General features: G+C 41.9%; 1 protein-coding gene across 1 annotated transcript in view; it reads right to left on the bottom strand.

Moving 5' to 3' along the window:
- The window catches only part of zanl (zonadhesin, like), a 98,512-nt gene that overhangs the window by 39,982 nt on the left and 43,238 nt on the right, over nucleotides 1–15,292 (bottom strand). The window contains exons 73-81 of the mRNA XM_088347424.1: nucleotides 15,018–15,161; nucleotides 12,614–12,721; nucleotides 12,255–12,424; nucleotides 9,508–9,710; nucleotides 8,107–8,248; nucleotides 7,784–8,034; nucleotides 4,422–4,599; nucleotides 2,143–2,251; nucleotides 928–1,022 (exon numbers count right to left, since the gene is read on the bottom strand). Coding sequence (XP_088203550.1) covers nucleotides 928–1,022; nucleotides 2,143–2,251; nucleotides 4,422–4,599; nucleotides 7,784–8,034; nucleotides 8,107–8,248; nucleotides 9,508–9,710; nucleotides 12,255–12,424; nucleotides 12,614–12,721; nucleotides 15,018–15,161 — 1,400 coding nt within the window. The remainder of the gene's footprint in view (nucleotides 1–927; nucleotides 1,023–2,142; nucleotides 2,252–4,421; nucleotides 4,600–7,783; nucleotides 8,035–8,106; nucleotides 8,249–9,507; nucleotides 9,711–12,254; nucleotides 12,425–12,613; nucleotides 12,722–15,017; nucleotides 15,162–15,292) is intronic.

Raw genomic sequence — 15,292 nt, 5'->3', positions numbered from 1 at the left:
GATGAACCGGGAGAACAAGGCAGACAGAGTAACAGTGAGAGAAAAAGAGCAGAATTGAGATATGAGTGGAGAAATAAACAGAGAAATAAAGAAATAAAGAAAAAAAAGAAAGAAATGAAGAGAGAAAGAAGAAGAGAAAGATAAAAAGAACAAGAGAAGCAAAACAGCAGAAAGAAAGAAAGTAAAAGAGTGAGCAGGGGAAAAAGAGACAAAGTGAGGTGAGAGAGAGAGATCAAAAAAGGGGGGAGTAAGAGAGTGAGAAAGAAAGAGAAAAATAGAAAGAAAGAAATACAATTACAGCGTATGTTACAGAGAGAGGAAATAGAAAGAGAAAGAGTTGGAGAGTGAGAGAGAAATAGAGAAAGGAGAGAAAAAAAAGAGAGAAAGAGAGAGAGGAGAAAAAAATAAAAAAGAAGAAAGTGAGAGAGAAATCGAGAAATACTACCAAAGTTGTTTTGCAAGTGTTAACTGGCTTGGGTGACATCCCAAGGAAATATTTAAAACTACAGCTCATTTGTCTCTTGTGCTTCTCTCACTGTTGTCTTGCGGGCCGGATTTAAAGAATTGGTGGGCCTGATCTGGCCCGCGGGCTGCCTGTTTGACACCTGGGATGTACACGAACGTGAAACAGCTTGCCCAATTTACACTACGTATACATTTGTTGGCCTGGAAAGGTCTGGGCACCACCAGGCTGTACTTGCCCAAGACATACCACAGGAAATGGTGCCTGTTTGACCCTTGTGGTTAAGAGATCCAACCAACCAACCAGGCAACCAACCGTGTGCAAATTGTGTTACAATTTAGTTTTTCATGAACTTCAACGAGTAGCCCAAGAATGGGACCCTTTAAATAAAAGGTTATAAATAAATATCTGTTCTTTAAAAGTGTCAAAACATGAAAGAAAAAATTATATACTGTCAGCATTACCATTAGGATCAGCAATCATTCCGCAGCTTGTTGGCTTCTGGGCTTCTACCTCCACTTTTGGGTCACAGTCGTCTTGGCCACCGTCATTAGTGCAACTGGATAAGCAGGAACGACGTTTAGAGTTTTAGACTCTTCTTTTATAAAAGAACCTCACAAAAAATTTGCAATTTTTTTGAGTCATGTTCATTTAAATCCAAATCTTGGGTTGTATTTTGTTTATAATCACCAGGAAAAACTTGTTGTGCAAAACAACCCCAAAATAATAACTTAGCGGCAGCCTGATAAGAATCCTGTCTTGGAGCAGTATAAACCCCCAACAATGCGGGACTGCAGTTTAAGAGTATCAAAATCCCCCAAAATGAGCTACTTCAAAGCGGCGCTGCCACGAGCGGTAGCCTTTTCCAGCAGCTGCCCTATTATTTTATTGTCTGCTCCTATCTTCGGTGTTTTTTCTTCTCGTTTTGACAACAACTACACAATGGATTACTTCTATCCTATGGACATGGGTTTTAGCGCACAAAAAATGCGTGCATTCAAGGAATTTCAACTCCTTGCCCTGAAGAATTCTCGTGCCGGCGTGATGAAGGGGCCTATCGTGGAAGAAGACCCGGAGCTAGCGAAGCAGCTAGCGGCGTTATAAGTCTTCGGTACCATCCGTAATCATGGTAAATGCGAACTCACGACCAAATAAGATCATCGAGTGCTGGTGGAAAACATCGAAGCGCACAGGGAGCGCAGTTGCTGTGTTTTGCGGAAACGTGGCTCACGTTTAGCATTCCGGACGCTAACGTGTAGCCACCCGGAGCTACCCGGAGCAATCCGGCTTCAACGCCGCTAAACAGAGACACGAAAGACGGGGGGAATCGGAGAGGAGGCGGACTTGCTAACACGAGGTGGTGTATCCCTGGATTTTCACAAAGAAAAGTTTTCCATCTGGCGCAGGGATGTCGAACTTTTGGACTGGCGTGACGTCATTCACTCCGCTACAAGCACCCCTAGGGCATCATGTTCATCTGTTAATAAACAACGGGGTAGACTGCTGGAAGTGTGAATTTACCTACGGGGATGAATAAAGTATCTATCTATCTATCTATCTACTTTGGATCCCTCAAATTGTGTTGTTCAAATCATCCATTACCCATTATCCTAGAACAAAAATGTCTGCGGATACGATTTCTTCTTAAAATAGCAAGTGTTGAAGGTGTAAAAACCTACTCAGGCCTCGGGTCAGGAACCTGCCAGCTATTTCCAAGTTCATTGGTGTTCAAAGCAGGCCTGTTGTCTGGTTTCAGGTTGTCGTCTTTGGGATTTCCATTGAAATTTCCTGTTGCACAATCCAAGCAACAAAAGGACTTTCAGTTTCAAATAAACACGTTTTCAAAATAGCATTTCACCTGACTTTTGGAATGATGAGATCTTTTTTTTATTTATCAGGCACATTTTGGTAATAAATGGCTTATATGTAATTAACCGGAACAGGACCCAAATGCGTGACGTTTCTCACACAAGGTTTTTATTTTACGGGAAATGGGGAGTCATGCACGTTAGGCAGCGGTCTGGCGTGGAATGATAGGAAGCCAGAGGCTGACGAGATCGATACCAATTGTCCGAGCAGATATCGGACAGATGGGGTCGATACTGAACAGGACGGGACAGACAGGATTGATATCAAAACAGGATATCGAAAATAAACAGGACAAACTAGACGGGAACGAAACTGGAAACCGATATTAAACAGGACAAAATAAACGGGAACAATACCGGACAGGAAATACCAACAGGAAGCAGGACCGAATCAAAACCGAAGTATTGCGGGGCAGAGGGTCGTTGATGGGCTGACAAAGGAAGAGTGAGAGCACTGAGCTTAAATAGACGGAAAGCCAATCTGTCAAGGATCTGCAGCTGGCGCCACACGGACAGGGCCATTTGGGCGCCATGGCAACTGTGACATTATGAGATCCAGAAGTTTGACAGCTACCCATAATAATATTGACATCTCCTCTCTTACAAATCCTACAACAAAACTGTAAAACTGGCATTCTCAATTTTCAATATAATCAAAACAACTTAAAGTATCTCTTCTACAGCTTTGAGTTGACTAACGAACCAAACTTCAGTACACAATTCAGAAGTAAAATCAGCCAAATAATGTCCACTATTTCAATCTATCAAAGTTTTATGAAAGCTGGACACATCGTTAACACAAGAAAACTATACCCTGGTTGATGCCACAACGTTTTATACATATTTTGAGATTTTGTATTAATATTTTAATTTAATTTTATTGTACATGTGAAATGACAATAAAGCCGTTTTATTCTATTTATTTCTTTTTAAAGAGCCGAGCCTCGATGACCTTTTCAGGAATTTGGTAGCGTTTAGTAGTAGCAAATTATTCGATGTAATATGACTACCCGTGGTAGAAATAATATTTTTGTTCCCAAATTGTTACCTGATGTTATAACTTTAAAACCTTTTTCGATTTCCTGTGAGAACTTGAAACTTTATTGATTTTTTTTTTTAAGCGTGAGCTTAAAAGTCCTTTTTTACCTATTGAATATTGAAATGAGTTGAAGAAAATGATTGACCCCAAATAGATCCTGAGCTAGTAATTATTAATATAATTACAGCAGCAGAGGAATATTAAAACTACTCTGCTGATCAGTAACAAATGGATTGGGGGTCGGCAACCCGCGGCCCAGGAGCCGCATGTGCCTCAAGCGCTGCCGAGTGTCATGATTACCGATTTGGATCACCTGTGCCCGCTCATTTTGCGCCAGCCACTGCGGGCTATCTGATTGGTTCCCTGTCCTGTTTTAAGCTCAGTCCGGTCACTCTCCGGTTGTCAGCCCGTCAGCGAACCTCTGTTGTTACAAGGCAAGCATTTCGACCCTGACCCCCGCCTGTCCCGTTTTTCCACCTGTCCGTTCCTGATCTCCCCGTTTGTCTCCAGCTACGACCTGTTTTTGATCCCGACCACGTCTGCTCTCTCGTCCCGGCTTACGACCCGTTTTTGACCCAGACCACGTTTTTGCTCTCTGTCCCAGCAATCGACCTGTTTTTCCAACCTTGACATCACCATTGCTCGCTACGGAAGATCCACTTCCCTGTTCAGATCACAATCAGAGTACAAGAGCGACTTGCTTCCCGCACCTAGCGAACACCGGATCGTGGGCGAAACCCTTCCTCTTCCCTTTAATAAAACTTGTGAGAAACATAACACAATTGGGTCCTGTTTCCGTTCTGGTCCTGACATTCTGGTCCAATATGGCTCTTTTAGCATTTTGAGAAGCTAACCCCTAGCATGAATACTAGACAACGGCATGCCTTTTTAAAAATATTAATGAATATAATTTGTTGTCCATAATTAGCTAAACTGGACACTTGCGTGCTTGCACCCTGGTTGAAAAACACAGCTACAAATGAGTTTCCCCCAAAAAACTCTATGCCAGGTAGTACCACAAATATCTTTCTGTATACATAATTGTTCTTACCGCACATCCCGCAAAGCTGTCCATTGTAGGAAGTGGGCACGGTGACGTCCGCGTGGTGGTTTCCATCAAACCTCACCCTGAGGTGGTAAGGTGTCTCCAGGACCACAAATTTTCCACTTAAGTAGATGTTAAAGCCGCCGATCCACGCCACCGGTGGTACTACCACCGTCCCGTTTACCTGCAGGCCACACGGATGCCGTTATAAAAATTCAAAAACAACAAAAAAAAAACAGTAATCAAGGCAATAAAGGCGATTCTAATTCTACTCATAATACTTAACATACAATAAATTGACAACAATACATTTATAGGGCGGCAGTGGCTCAGGAGGTAGAGCGCTCGTCTGGGGATCATAAGATCGCAGGTTCGAATCCCGGCTCCTCCGTGTTACATGTCGAAGTGTCCTTAGGTAAGACACTGAACCCCTAATGCCCCCAATAAGCAGGTGAGCGCCTTACATGGCTGCACGGCCGCTATTGGGAAATGTGAAGCACACTGTAAAGCGCTTCGGGAAGTCATTGACTTGAAAAGCGCTATATAAATGCAGATCATTTCATTTTTACAACAAATAAGGCCGTTTTCAGGAAAATCCAAAACTTAAAGATAAAAAAAGAGCATCAATAAATCTTCAAACTTGAGATTTAAGAGTTTGCTTGCTGCTACAGTATTATCCTTTGTAGATTAGATTAAAGGAGCCGTACGGAAATTGAACATTTTTTGAATTGCTGCCACCATCTTGTGGCTTGTGTAATCATTGCAGAGTCAGTCAGTAATTTAAAGGTGCACATACATTTATATTTCTAGTATGTGCTTATAACAAACTATTTTTTCCCATCTTTCTTGGGGTTTGGACGGTTGTTTGGACTCTACTTGAAGAAGGCCTTCTCTTACTTTCACCGTTTTAATGATAGACTAACAAAAAAAAACTGCGGGGACGAGAACGACGTCTCTCTAAAGCACTCCCCCAACCCCTTGTTCTCATACCTAATGGGTTCTGCAGATAGGCGTGGTAAAAAAATTAAGTCATAAGGGCTCTTTGAACTCAGTTGGGCATGGTTTACACATACTTGATAGATGAAATATTTTACTTTCAACTTTTTAAGAACACCTTAAACGACACACTCCACCTATAAGATAAATCCTATCCAGAAACAATTTACTACAGACGCTCCCTAAATTACGACCATTCGACTTACGAAAAGCGGTAGATACGAACAGTTCGGGATGTCGAAAAATATCCAGACATTGCTGTAAATTCGATTTTGTGTTATGTGAACCTTTTTCCGAGTACGGGACATTACTGTAGTGCTTCTTTCCGCCACTACCAGCATGTGGTGGCGCTGTGAGAGATCACCCAGCATCCACCCCGAAGAAGAACTCGGCTTCATCTCCCTAGTTCGTGTGTAAACAGTCTATACTGTATCTCCAGCGCGTTAAGAACTTTGACATGTTTAATACCTCGCACATCCATTAAATATGGTTGGTGTAAAGTGTAAAGAAGAGGCGAACCATTTCATTTGAAATGAAAGTGGAATATGGAAGCTTGATGCGGTTGAGATCACTTTTTTTCGGCCACTTTTTAGCACTTGAGGAGTAAGTCGCCTAACTCTAAAAGCTCATCTTCCAAAAGTAAGTTAAACTTAACTTTATTTATGTTTAAATAGCAAATTGTTTTATTAGATTTTTAATATTTAATACAAAACAATACAGGAGGTTACTTAGACAAGCCTTAAACATACATTCCATAGAAAATATATCACTGAAGCAACTTACGAACAAATTCTACTGCAGCCACATTTAAAAATAAACCTTTTGCCCAACAATAATTTGTAATTCGTAAAAAGGTGTATGGTTGATACTTTGGCTAACCATTGGGTAACTTTTGTGATATCGCTATTGTTTAGTGAACCTGGCTTATTATTTTATCTTTATTATTTTAAGTTGAGTACAAGTCAATTGAAGTGTTTTCGCAAAGTATATTTAGTGTTTTGAAATAATTATTTCCCATAACTGGAATGTTACATTCATCTTCCCTTCTTAGCTGACTCGATATGTTTACATGCAGGCTATACAGTAGAACAAACAGGTAGTCTCTCCATCCAGGTTATTTATTTTTTCCTTCATTGGTGCCGCTGTGAACTGTGGACTAGTAGTACAGAGACAAATAAAACCAACTCTGTCTAACTTGGTAAACAAGCCTCATGTGTATTTATTGATTTCTCCTGAAATTTCCGTTTTATTTTCTATACCTGTGTCAAAAAGCCACAGGTGTATTCATACATATTCAGTAATCCCTCATTGTATCAGGATTTTCGATATTGGGCACACTTTCATCGTGCATTGTGTTCTGCAGCAAACACACAGCAAATGCTATCACTGGGCACAAGTCAATGGGTCCATTTAAAACCGCCAAGGATAGTAACAGCTAGCACTTCAGCAGCTTGTTACATTGAAAATAAATTCATCAATTAGACCGCACTATGAGGAAGTTAAAAGAGCGCAATGAAGTGCTGATTAGAAAGAGATGCTCCATGGATTATTATCATGTCCAGGAAGAGACTAAAGCAGCATCGGGAGAGAAAGCAATGACGGTGCTGCAGGTCCGGCCTAATACGACAAGGCTACGTAACAACTCTCAAAATCCACCTCTGTCAAGCCTGTATCTTACGAACCCCAGATCTATTACCCATAAAACGGATGACCTGGAGCTAGAGCTAATGGAAAACAGCTATATTTGTGACTCTTGTAATTTAATCATTATAAAGACTTGGCTCAACCGAGGATCCCCAATGCTAGCGTGCAGCTAGCCGGCTGCTCCCTACTACACTTTCTCACACTAAAAGAGGAAGATCTCTAATTTGGTTAGACTATTTGTTGAACTGCAATTCTGTGTTCTTATTTGCAGATCTATAGTTGTTATTTTGTTACATATATCAGATGTTAATGATATCTAATGAATAAATAAATGTTTATATTTGACTATTATTATAATTGTAGATAATGTATCATATATGCTCATGCTTCTGGCAAGCAAGGCACGGGCAAAACTTGTAAACAGACGTAGAAATGAAGCACAATTTTTGTACAAAGAAAAAACAAGCATGGTACTTTGTGGATTGTGGTGAGTGACAAGAATGAAATCGGCTTTAATTTGATGTTGAAAGTTAAATAAGGACAAAACATCTATTTGGGTGATGACGTTGCCCTTGCTACCCCCTTTGAATGGTTTTCAACAGGGTTATTTGTTTGTCACCGGCCATGTAAACGATTGATTCAGATTGGTCCAAAAACAAATTCTGATCCCAGTCAAACAATTCCATTTATGTAAACGTACCCCCGATGTATACGAAAACAATGCGCACCTGGACCACTCGGCTCTTGCCAAGGATGACGGTCACCCCGTTGACTCGCACCACGACAGCCCTGACGTAGGAGATCCTCTTGTTACTGCCTCTGCGCTCGTTCTGGGTTTCCACGCTGAAGTCAGGCAAGCCAGAGGACGAGGCGTTGCACGGCTGGGTCAGGGTGTACGAGCAGGCCCCCATGTAATGGTGAGTTCGCTTGTCAAAAGTAGTGTAGTGTGGGTCACCGGATACAGAACATATTCCATTTCCTGTTTAGTGAACATCTATAATCAGATCCCCCGCAATATTTGCTATTGTCCGCGACATTACCGGCGACTTACCTAAAGGACGGCAGTTGTAGTCTCCGTCGTGGAGCTGGCAAATCTCAGCGGCGTTGCAGCTACTGTTGGAACAGCGGATCACTCCACCGGCTTGGCACGTGCACTTCTGCTTGCAGCCTTCCAAGTACCAGCCATCGCCCACCTGGTGTACAGGAACGTCACCATCACAGATGTGTTACTCTAACGCAGGGGTCAGCAACCTTTTTGGTGTGGAGTGCCACTTTCAAATTTCCTTGTAAATCAGTGTGCCACAACATTTTTTTTATATTCGAAAGCTACCATACCATTCATCAATGAAATCTTATGGCAGAAAAAAATCAAAACTTGAAATAACAGCAACGAGGCAGAAGGCTACTTGAAAATAAGTGCAACAGAAATAACAGCTGATTTGGTCTCGGATATAAATGTTTTTCAGTGTTTTGCTATGGAGTGAGCAATGTGAAAACTTGCTTCAGTGGTGGTGTTTTTAGCAGTGACAAAGGTTTTCAAGGTGTTTGTTGGCCGTACCTGGACACATCGCGTTTAATGTCTACGCCTTGAATTCATGTTTCGTCTCGTCATGATGTCTAACACTTGATGTGCGAGGCACAATGCTCTCAAGGCATAATGCACAAACAGCACGGTCATTTTTTGCACAAGCCCCTAGTCGTCAGTCAAAGAACGAGATTTTTTCGCTGAAGGAGCTGTCATTATTCATTCATTTATCGCGCGCCGGCGTTTCTGTGGCTGGGCCAAAACACAGATTTCTCCTCTTCTGCGAGTCGCTGTGCAGACACACACTCACACGCTGAGCAGAAGAGGAGGGGCACTACCGTAGAGCCTCTAAACAACACGGCGCGCAACTGAAAATGTCTAAATTTCAGGTAGAAATGCAAATTTTTTAAAAATAATCATTATTATTTTGCCGTGTGCCCGCGTGCCACTGCTGGGTTAACCAGTGTCATAGGTTGCCGACCCCTGCTCTAACGCATGTCAAACTTAGTTTGCCTCTGGGGCCCGATCCAGACCTTCTGTTCTTAGATGTGTTGGATCAATAAAAGAATGTCAAAAGCAAGTTGTTAGCCTTCTTTTCAGTTTTATTCCTAATAATAATGCACCCTACGTAATAAAATCATAAACAAGGGGTCTTTTCTAAACACAATTAATTTTCATGTTTGACTATGCATGTGTTTACTGTTTTTATTTTAAAAGTTGAGTTAACGCAGTTTAATACCTGAACCAACTCACCACACTATACAAACTTAACAACCGCCCTCTAGTGGCCAGAGGGAACATTTGGTTTGCATTTACATCTTAACTTTTGATATCAATGGCCCAGAGACTTGCCTTATTTTCCATACCCAGAAATGCTTGGCAGGCTGGATAAAATGATCCAACAAGAGCATAGTGGTCGTGACTTACTGGATGGTACGAGCCGGTGGTGTCGATGCAGCCGCAGTCTTTGAGGGAGACGCACTTGTCGTCGCTGAGGATAAAGCCTGGGTTGCAGGCGCAGCCTTCGACGCACACATCGTTGCAGCCGGGGGATCCCACGACACCAAGACACGTCTCTGGACATGAGCTCACGCACAAAGAGTACGAGCTGTTGGCGGGGCAGTCCAGAGCTGCATAATGCGGGTGAAAAAAAATATCTTATGCATGCGTCACATACTAAAATACTCAAACTGTTGTTGTGTATCTATCTATCTATATACGTATATATGAATTGCCTTTATTGTCATTGATAACGACGTAGTGAAGATTAGACAGGGTAAACAAGTAATAAAGACTTAAAAATGAAACATAAGAATGTCAGGATTGATAATCATATTTACAAGGATGAGCTTGGAGACTGGCACAAGTAGGAATCATTGTGCAATGACAAGATAGTCGTAAGTTCGTAACCTGGGTTGGGTAGGGTTACTTTAACCGGATTACTTTCAATTACTTTTGGATTACTCCAATACCACATAAGCGCTTTGGGAAGTCATTGACTTGAAAAGCGCTATATAAATGCTGATCATTTCATTTTTTTCATTTCAAATATGCTAATAAAAGACAAAATAAACTAAATATGAATACAATTACTAAATTTTGTGCAGGCTTGGGGAGTAAATGAATACATGGAACGGCAAAAATGATGTTGGCAAGCTGTTTGGATTTATTTTCATTTTGTTTCTGTCGCATTTTATGTTAGATTTGCCGGAGATCAAAGAGATCAAAGCCAGGAGAGAAAGCTTACCACGTGTTGTGAGTCATCATTTTATTCATATTTAGTTTCTTTTGTCTTTTATTAGCATATTTGGTATTGGAGTAATCCAAAAGTAATTGAAAGTAATCCAGTTAAAGTAACCCTACCCAATCCTGTTCGTAACAATAATGCAATGAGAAGGTAAAAGTAGAGATTGTGGCTGGGTGAGAAGAGTCCTTTATAATGTTGATGGCTCAGCTGCAATATTATAAGCCGGCAATGAATTTGTTGTTCTTGCAATGAGTTCCTGTCTTTAAGTCCAAGTTGCTGTTTTGAAATCCGGGGAAAAATATGTTTGTCATATTTATATTGAACATTTTGTCCCTGCAGTGTATTAATATAGGTGAAATCATTGTATTTTGTTTTCATCTACAGTTTGTCATGATGTACCAAGTTCACTGGTTTGGGGGTTTTGTAGTTGTTTATATCGCATCCTTGCTTGTGAAATCCGTTCAAGAATTAAAACTGCTTTGTCTTGAAATGTTATACCTTGTTTTATAAGTTTATATTTAAAGCAAACATTTGAATTAGTTTGTTCCTTTAAATGGCCACCCTCTCTTTGCACAGTTGCCCTCTGGTACGCGCTACAGGTCCCTTAAAACAAGAACTAATAGGTTCAAAGACAGTCTATCACCCTAGGGCCACCAGCACCCTAAAAAGCATGCAAAACTGTCATAATCAGAGAAAGAGTCTATCACCCTAGAGCATGGGTGTCAAACTCGTTTCAACTTGGGGCCACACGATAGAACAAACATTCTGTCGGGGGCCAGACTAGTAGATTAAAGAGAAAGAAAAAGAAAGATAAAGAAATAAGAGAAAGAGGGAGGGAAAAGGAGAGAGGGCGGTGCAAAGAAAGAAAAAGAGAGAGAGGGAAAGAGCGTGAGAAACAAAAGATAAAAAGTCGTGAGAGTAGGCGAAAAGAAAGGCAGAGGAAGAAAGAAATCCAAAGAGAAATAGAAAGACAGAAGGAGAGAAAAGAATGCTGCGAAGGGTACGAAGAGAGAAAGAGAAAAGGAAAAAAGGAAGTTAGAGCAAAAGAGGTTAAGACACAGAGAGAGAGAGAGAGAGAGAGAGAGAGAGAGAGAGAGAGAGAGAGAGAGACAAAGAGCCACAAAGGAAGAGAAAAAGAGAGACACAGAGAGAGAAAGGGACAAAGAGCAACAAAGAAAGAGAAAAAGAGAGACACAGAGAATGAAAGAGACAGAGACAGAGTGGGAGAAAAGGGGTGGAAGAGAGAGAGACAGAGACAGAGAGACAGACAGACAGACCTATAGACAGACATACAAGTTTCAGTGTCTTTGTTCGAGGCGCCTGGCTTTGGCAACATCAAGTTGACATATTTCAACCTGCAGCTCGTTTTTCTCTTGCGCTTCTCTGAGTGTTGTCTCGCGGGCCGGATTCAATCCCTTAGCGGGCCTGATCTGGCCCGCGGGCCGCCTGTTTGACACGTGTGCCCTAGAGCCATCACCACCCTTAACAAGCATGCAAAACTGTCGAAAATATATCTTTCCATTTACATTGAAATTAAGTACTCATATCTTACACGATAATATTTTATGGTCCCTTAAAACAAGAACTAATAGGTTCAAAGACAGAGTCTATCACCCAAGGGCCATCACCACCCTAAACAAGCATGCAAAACTGTCGAAAATATATCTTTCCATTTACATTGAAATTAAGTACTCATATCTTAGTTACGGACTTATTTGGGAACCTTATTGCACTACTATTAAATACACTGTTGTTGCAATGCACCATTCTGACATTCCTTTATCTTATTTTTCCCTTTCAAGTATATTTCAAGTAAGTCTAATCTTGTTGCTAACAATGTTCGCTACATTGTCATCAATGACAATAAAGACGATTCAATTCAATTCAAAAGAAAGTCACATACTTGGCAGACTTGATGATAACTTACGGCAGAATTGGGGGCTCCTCCAATTGTGGACTTTGGCTCCGGCACTGTGGCAGGCCTCGGTGTAGGCCTGCAGCTGGTCACATAGTACCTTCTGCTGGCCGTTGAAGCGGCACATGTCATACACGCAACTCTGGAAGAAGGGTGTTGGATTGACCACGGCTATGCACTCTCTGAATGAAGTGAGGAAGCACAGGTTAGGGCTAAACTCCAAAACACAGTGACACACATTTATATTTGATGATAATGTATAAATGTCGATAACAAGAGTTGCTCTTTAAAATCCAGAAACCCCTTTAACACCCTGACACAGATTTTTTTTTTTTTAATTCAATGATTGAGTACGACCAACAACAGCTCACCGAAAAGGTCCAGCAGAATCAGTGAGTTTGCCACATTTCTCCGGTTTGACCACCTCGGCCTCAAGTTTGGGATCACACTCTGGGTCGGGCTTGGTGCCTGGAGAACACCTGAGAGAGCAAATAAATATAGTGATGAATACTTTAGCAGCCCATGCTGTTTGGAAATTCACTCTTCACTTTCCAACCGCTTATCCTCACAAGGGTTGCAGGGGTGCCCATCCCAGCTGGTATCCAGCAGTGGGCAGGGGGAAACTTTGGACTAGTTGTCAGGCAATCACAGGGCACACAGAGTCATACACTCATTCTTAAGGACAATCCAAGCTCGCCAATTAACCTGTGATGCGTGTTTTTGGTACTTGGAAGGGCACTCCTGTGTGGTAAATCAACTTAGGCACGGGGAGAACTGGTAGCTGGAATTGAACCCGGGACCATTTGTAAAAAGAAGACAGTGATGTGGATTTTAAGAACATGTGATATATTTATTTTTTGTGACATTGCTGCTTAGGAGCAAAGCACTACGCCCTTACAGACTTCATTCAGGACCGGAAGCTGTTGGACTGTCAAAGTCAATTCATGTGATGGCCTCTGGAGTTAGGGTCTGGGTGAGGTTAAACCAAATTGGGTTTTCCACAAGAAAACCTCTGATAAAAACATTTCACTGCACTCAAATATCTTATTTTTTGATTGTTACCCAAAAGAAGATCTAAATGTAAAACAAACATCAATGGAATCTGAAAATGAATCAATCAGGAGTAAATGCACATATAGTTTGTGTAGGCTGCACTTACATTAAAGGGACATTGTGTCCTTTGTATTTGACGTGCAGTAATCTCTAACTGTATCGTGGCTTACGCAGATTTTTGCCGTGCATTTTATTCTGCATTCTGATTGTCTAAACAGTTGCCCCGCACCTTTTCTGCCTGTGTCTGCCCGTGTATCAATAACGTTGTAGTCTAAGTTGTACACAAACAGCTTGATGAACTTACATTATGTACGCGCAAATCTTTTTTCAATTTCCAGTTTTCTAAGAACCACCATATTAACAAAATGCTCTGGATCTACAAAAGCGTCCGGGCCCCAAAAGGCAAATGCTTTCTATCGCCGACAAAGTTTCTGACATGCTAAAAGAAGATAATAATATTTTACATCACAATTTTTGTTTCGCAAAAACATCCACGGGCATCAACAGGCTGGTCGGTGCAGCGTCCGCCATCATTCGGACCCTGTACCGGTCCGTTGTGCTGAAGAGGGAGCTGAGCCGAAAGGCAAAGCTCTCGATCTACCAGTTGATCTACGTTCCTACCGTTACCTATAGTCATGAACTTTGGGTTATGACCGAAACACGATCCCGGATACAAGTGGCTGAAATGAGTTTCCCCCGTAGGGTGTCTGGGTTTTCCCTTAGAGATAAGGTGAGAAGCTCAGTCATCCGGGAGAGACTCTGTGTAGAGCTACTGCTCCTCCGCATTGAGAGGAGCCAGTTGAGGTAGCTCGGGCTTCTGATAAGGATGCCTCCTGGACGCCTCCATCGGGAGGTGTTCCCAGCATGTCCCACTGGCAGGAGGCCCCGGGGACGACCCAGGACACGCTGGAGAGACTATGTCTCTAGGCTGGCCTGGTAACGCCTCGGGATCCTGTCGGATGAGCTGGAGGAGGTGGCTGGGGGTAGGGACGTCTGGGCTTCCTTTTTAAGGCTGCTGCCCCCGCGACCTGACCCCGGATGGATGAATTTTGTTTTGCAAAAACATCTACATGATGGAAATAATATATAATCTGGAGTAACAATAGCTCAATAATTCAAAAATGGTAAATTCATGTAGTGCTTTTCAAGTCATTGAAGACCTCCCAAAGCGCTTTACAATGTGCTTCACACTTACCCATTCACACACACACTCACACACCAATAGGGAGTCAGCCATGCAAGGCGCTTACCTGCTTATTGGGGGCATTAGGGATTCAGTGTCTTACCCAAGGACACTTCGACATATAACACAGAGGAGCCGGGAATTGAACCTGCGACCTCTTGATCTGAGGACGAGCGCTCTACCTCCTGAGCTGATGCCGCCCAAAATAGCAGCAAGATTATTTTTATAACTATAACCTGAAAGTACTGAAGGTATTTGTAAAAAAAAAAGTTTAAACAGGTGCTTAGGCTGGTAAATAGGGTTTGTTCTTTGGTTTCAATGTATAATAGAGTAATAAATAAATAAAGGTTTCTACTTCGTGGGTGATGACTATCACGGGTCTTTTATGGAACGCAACCTCTGCAAAATAATCAGGGGTTACTGAATATCAATGATTGCAAAACAGGCATCTAATCTTTTTAAGTGCGGGAACTTGCGCGGTTATTAGTTGACTGAATACCTTATTTCCCCTCACTCTAATTCCAAACGCGAGAACTCACGTGTCATCTTCGTCTTCCTCGGTTTGCCAGCTGTTGCAGAAGTCATTGACATCGGTGACAGGGACGCCATCTGGCTTGGTGAAATCGTTGTTCTGGTTTCCATCCATGTTGCCGCAGAGACCGCACATCTGGTCTTGATAGTAGCTTGCGAAACAAAAGTTTTCATCAGTCCACAAAATGTTACTCCATTTTTCTTTAGGTCAGTTGATGTGTTGAAACCTCTTCTGCACATTGTTATTTTTTTAACAGGGGGGACTTTGTGTTGGATTCTTGAA

The sequence above is a fragment of the Urocampus carinirostris genome, chromosome 11 (assembly GCF_059441175.1).
Source record: "Urocampus carinirostris isolate Australia breed hairy pipefish chromosome 11, RoL_Ucar_1.0, whole genome shotgun sequence".
Lineage (NCBI taxonomy): Eukaryota > Metazoa > Chordata > Actinopteri > Syngnathiformes > Syngnathidae > Urocampus > Urocampus carinirostris.
The sequence above is the reverse complement of the archived record's forward strand: the minus strand, read 5'-3'. Positions and strand labels throughout refer to the sequence as shown.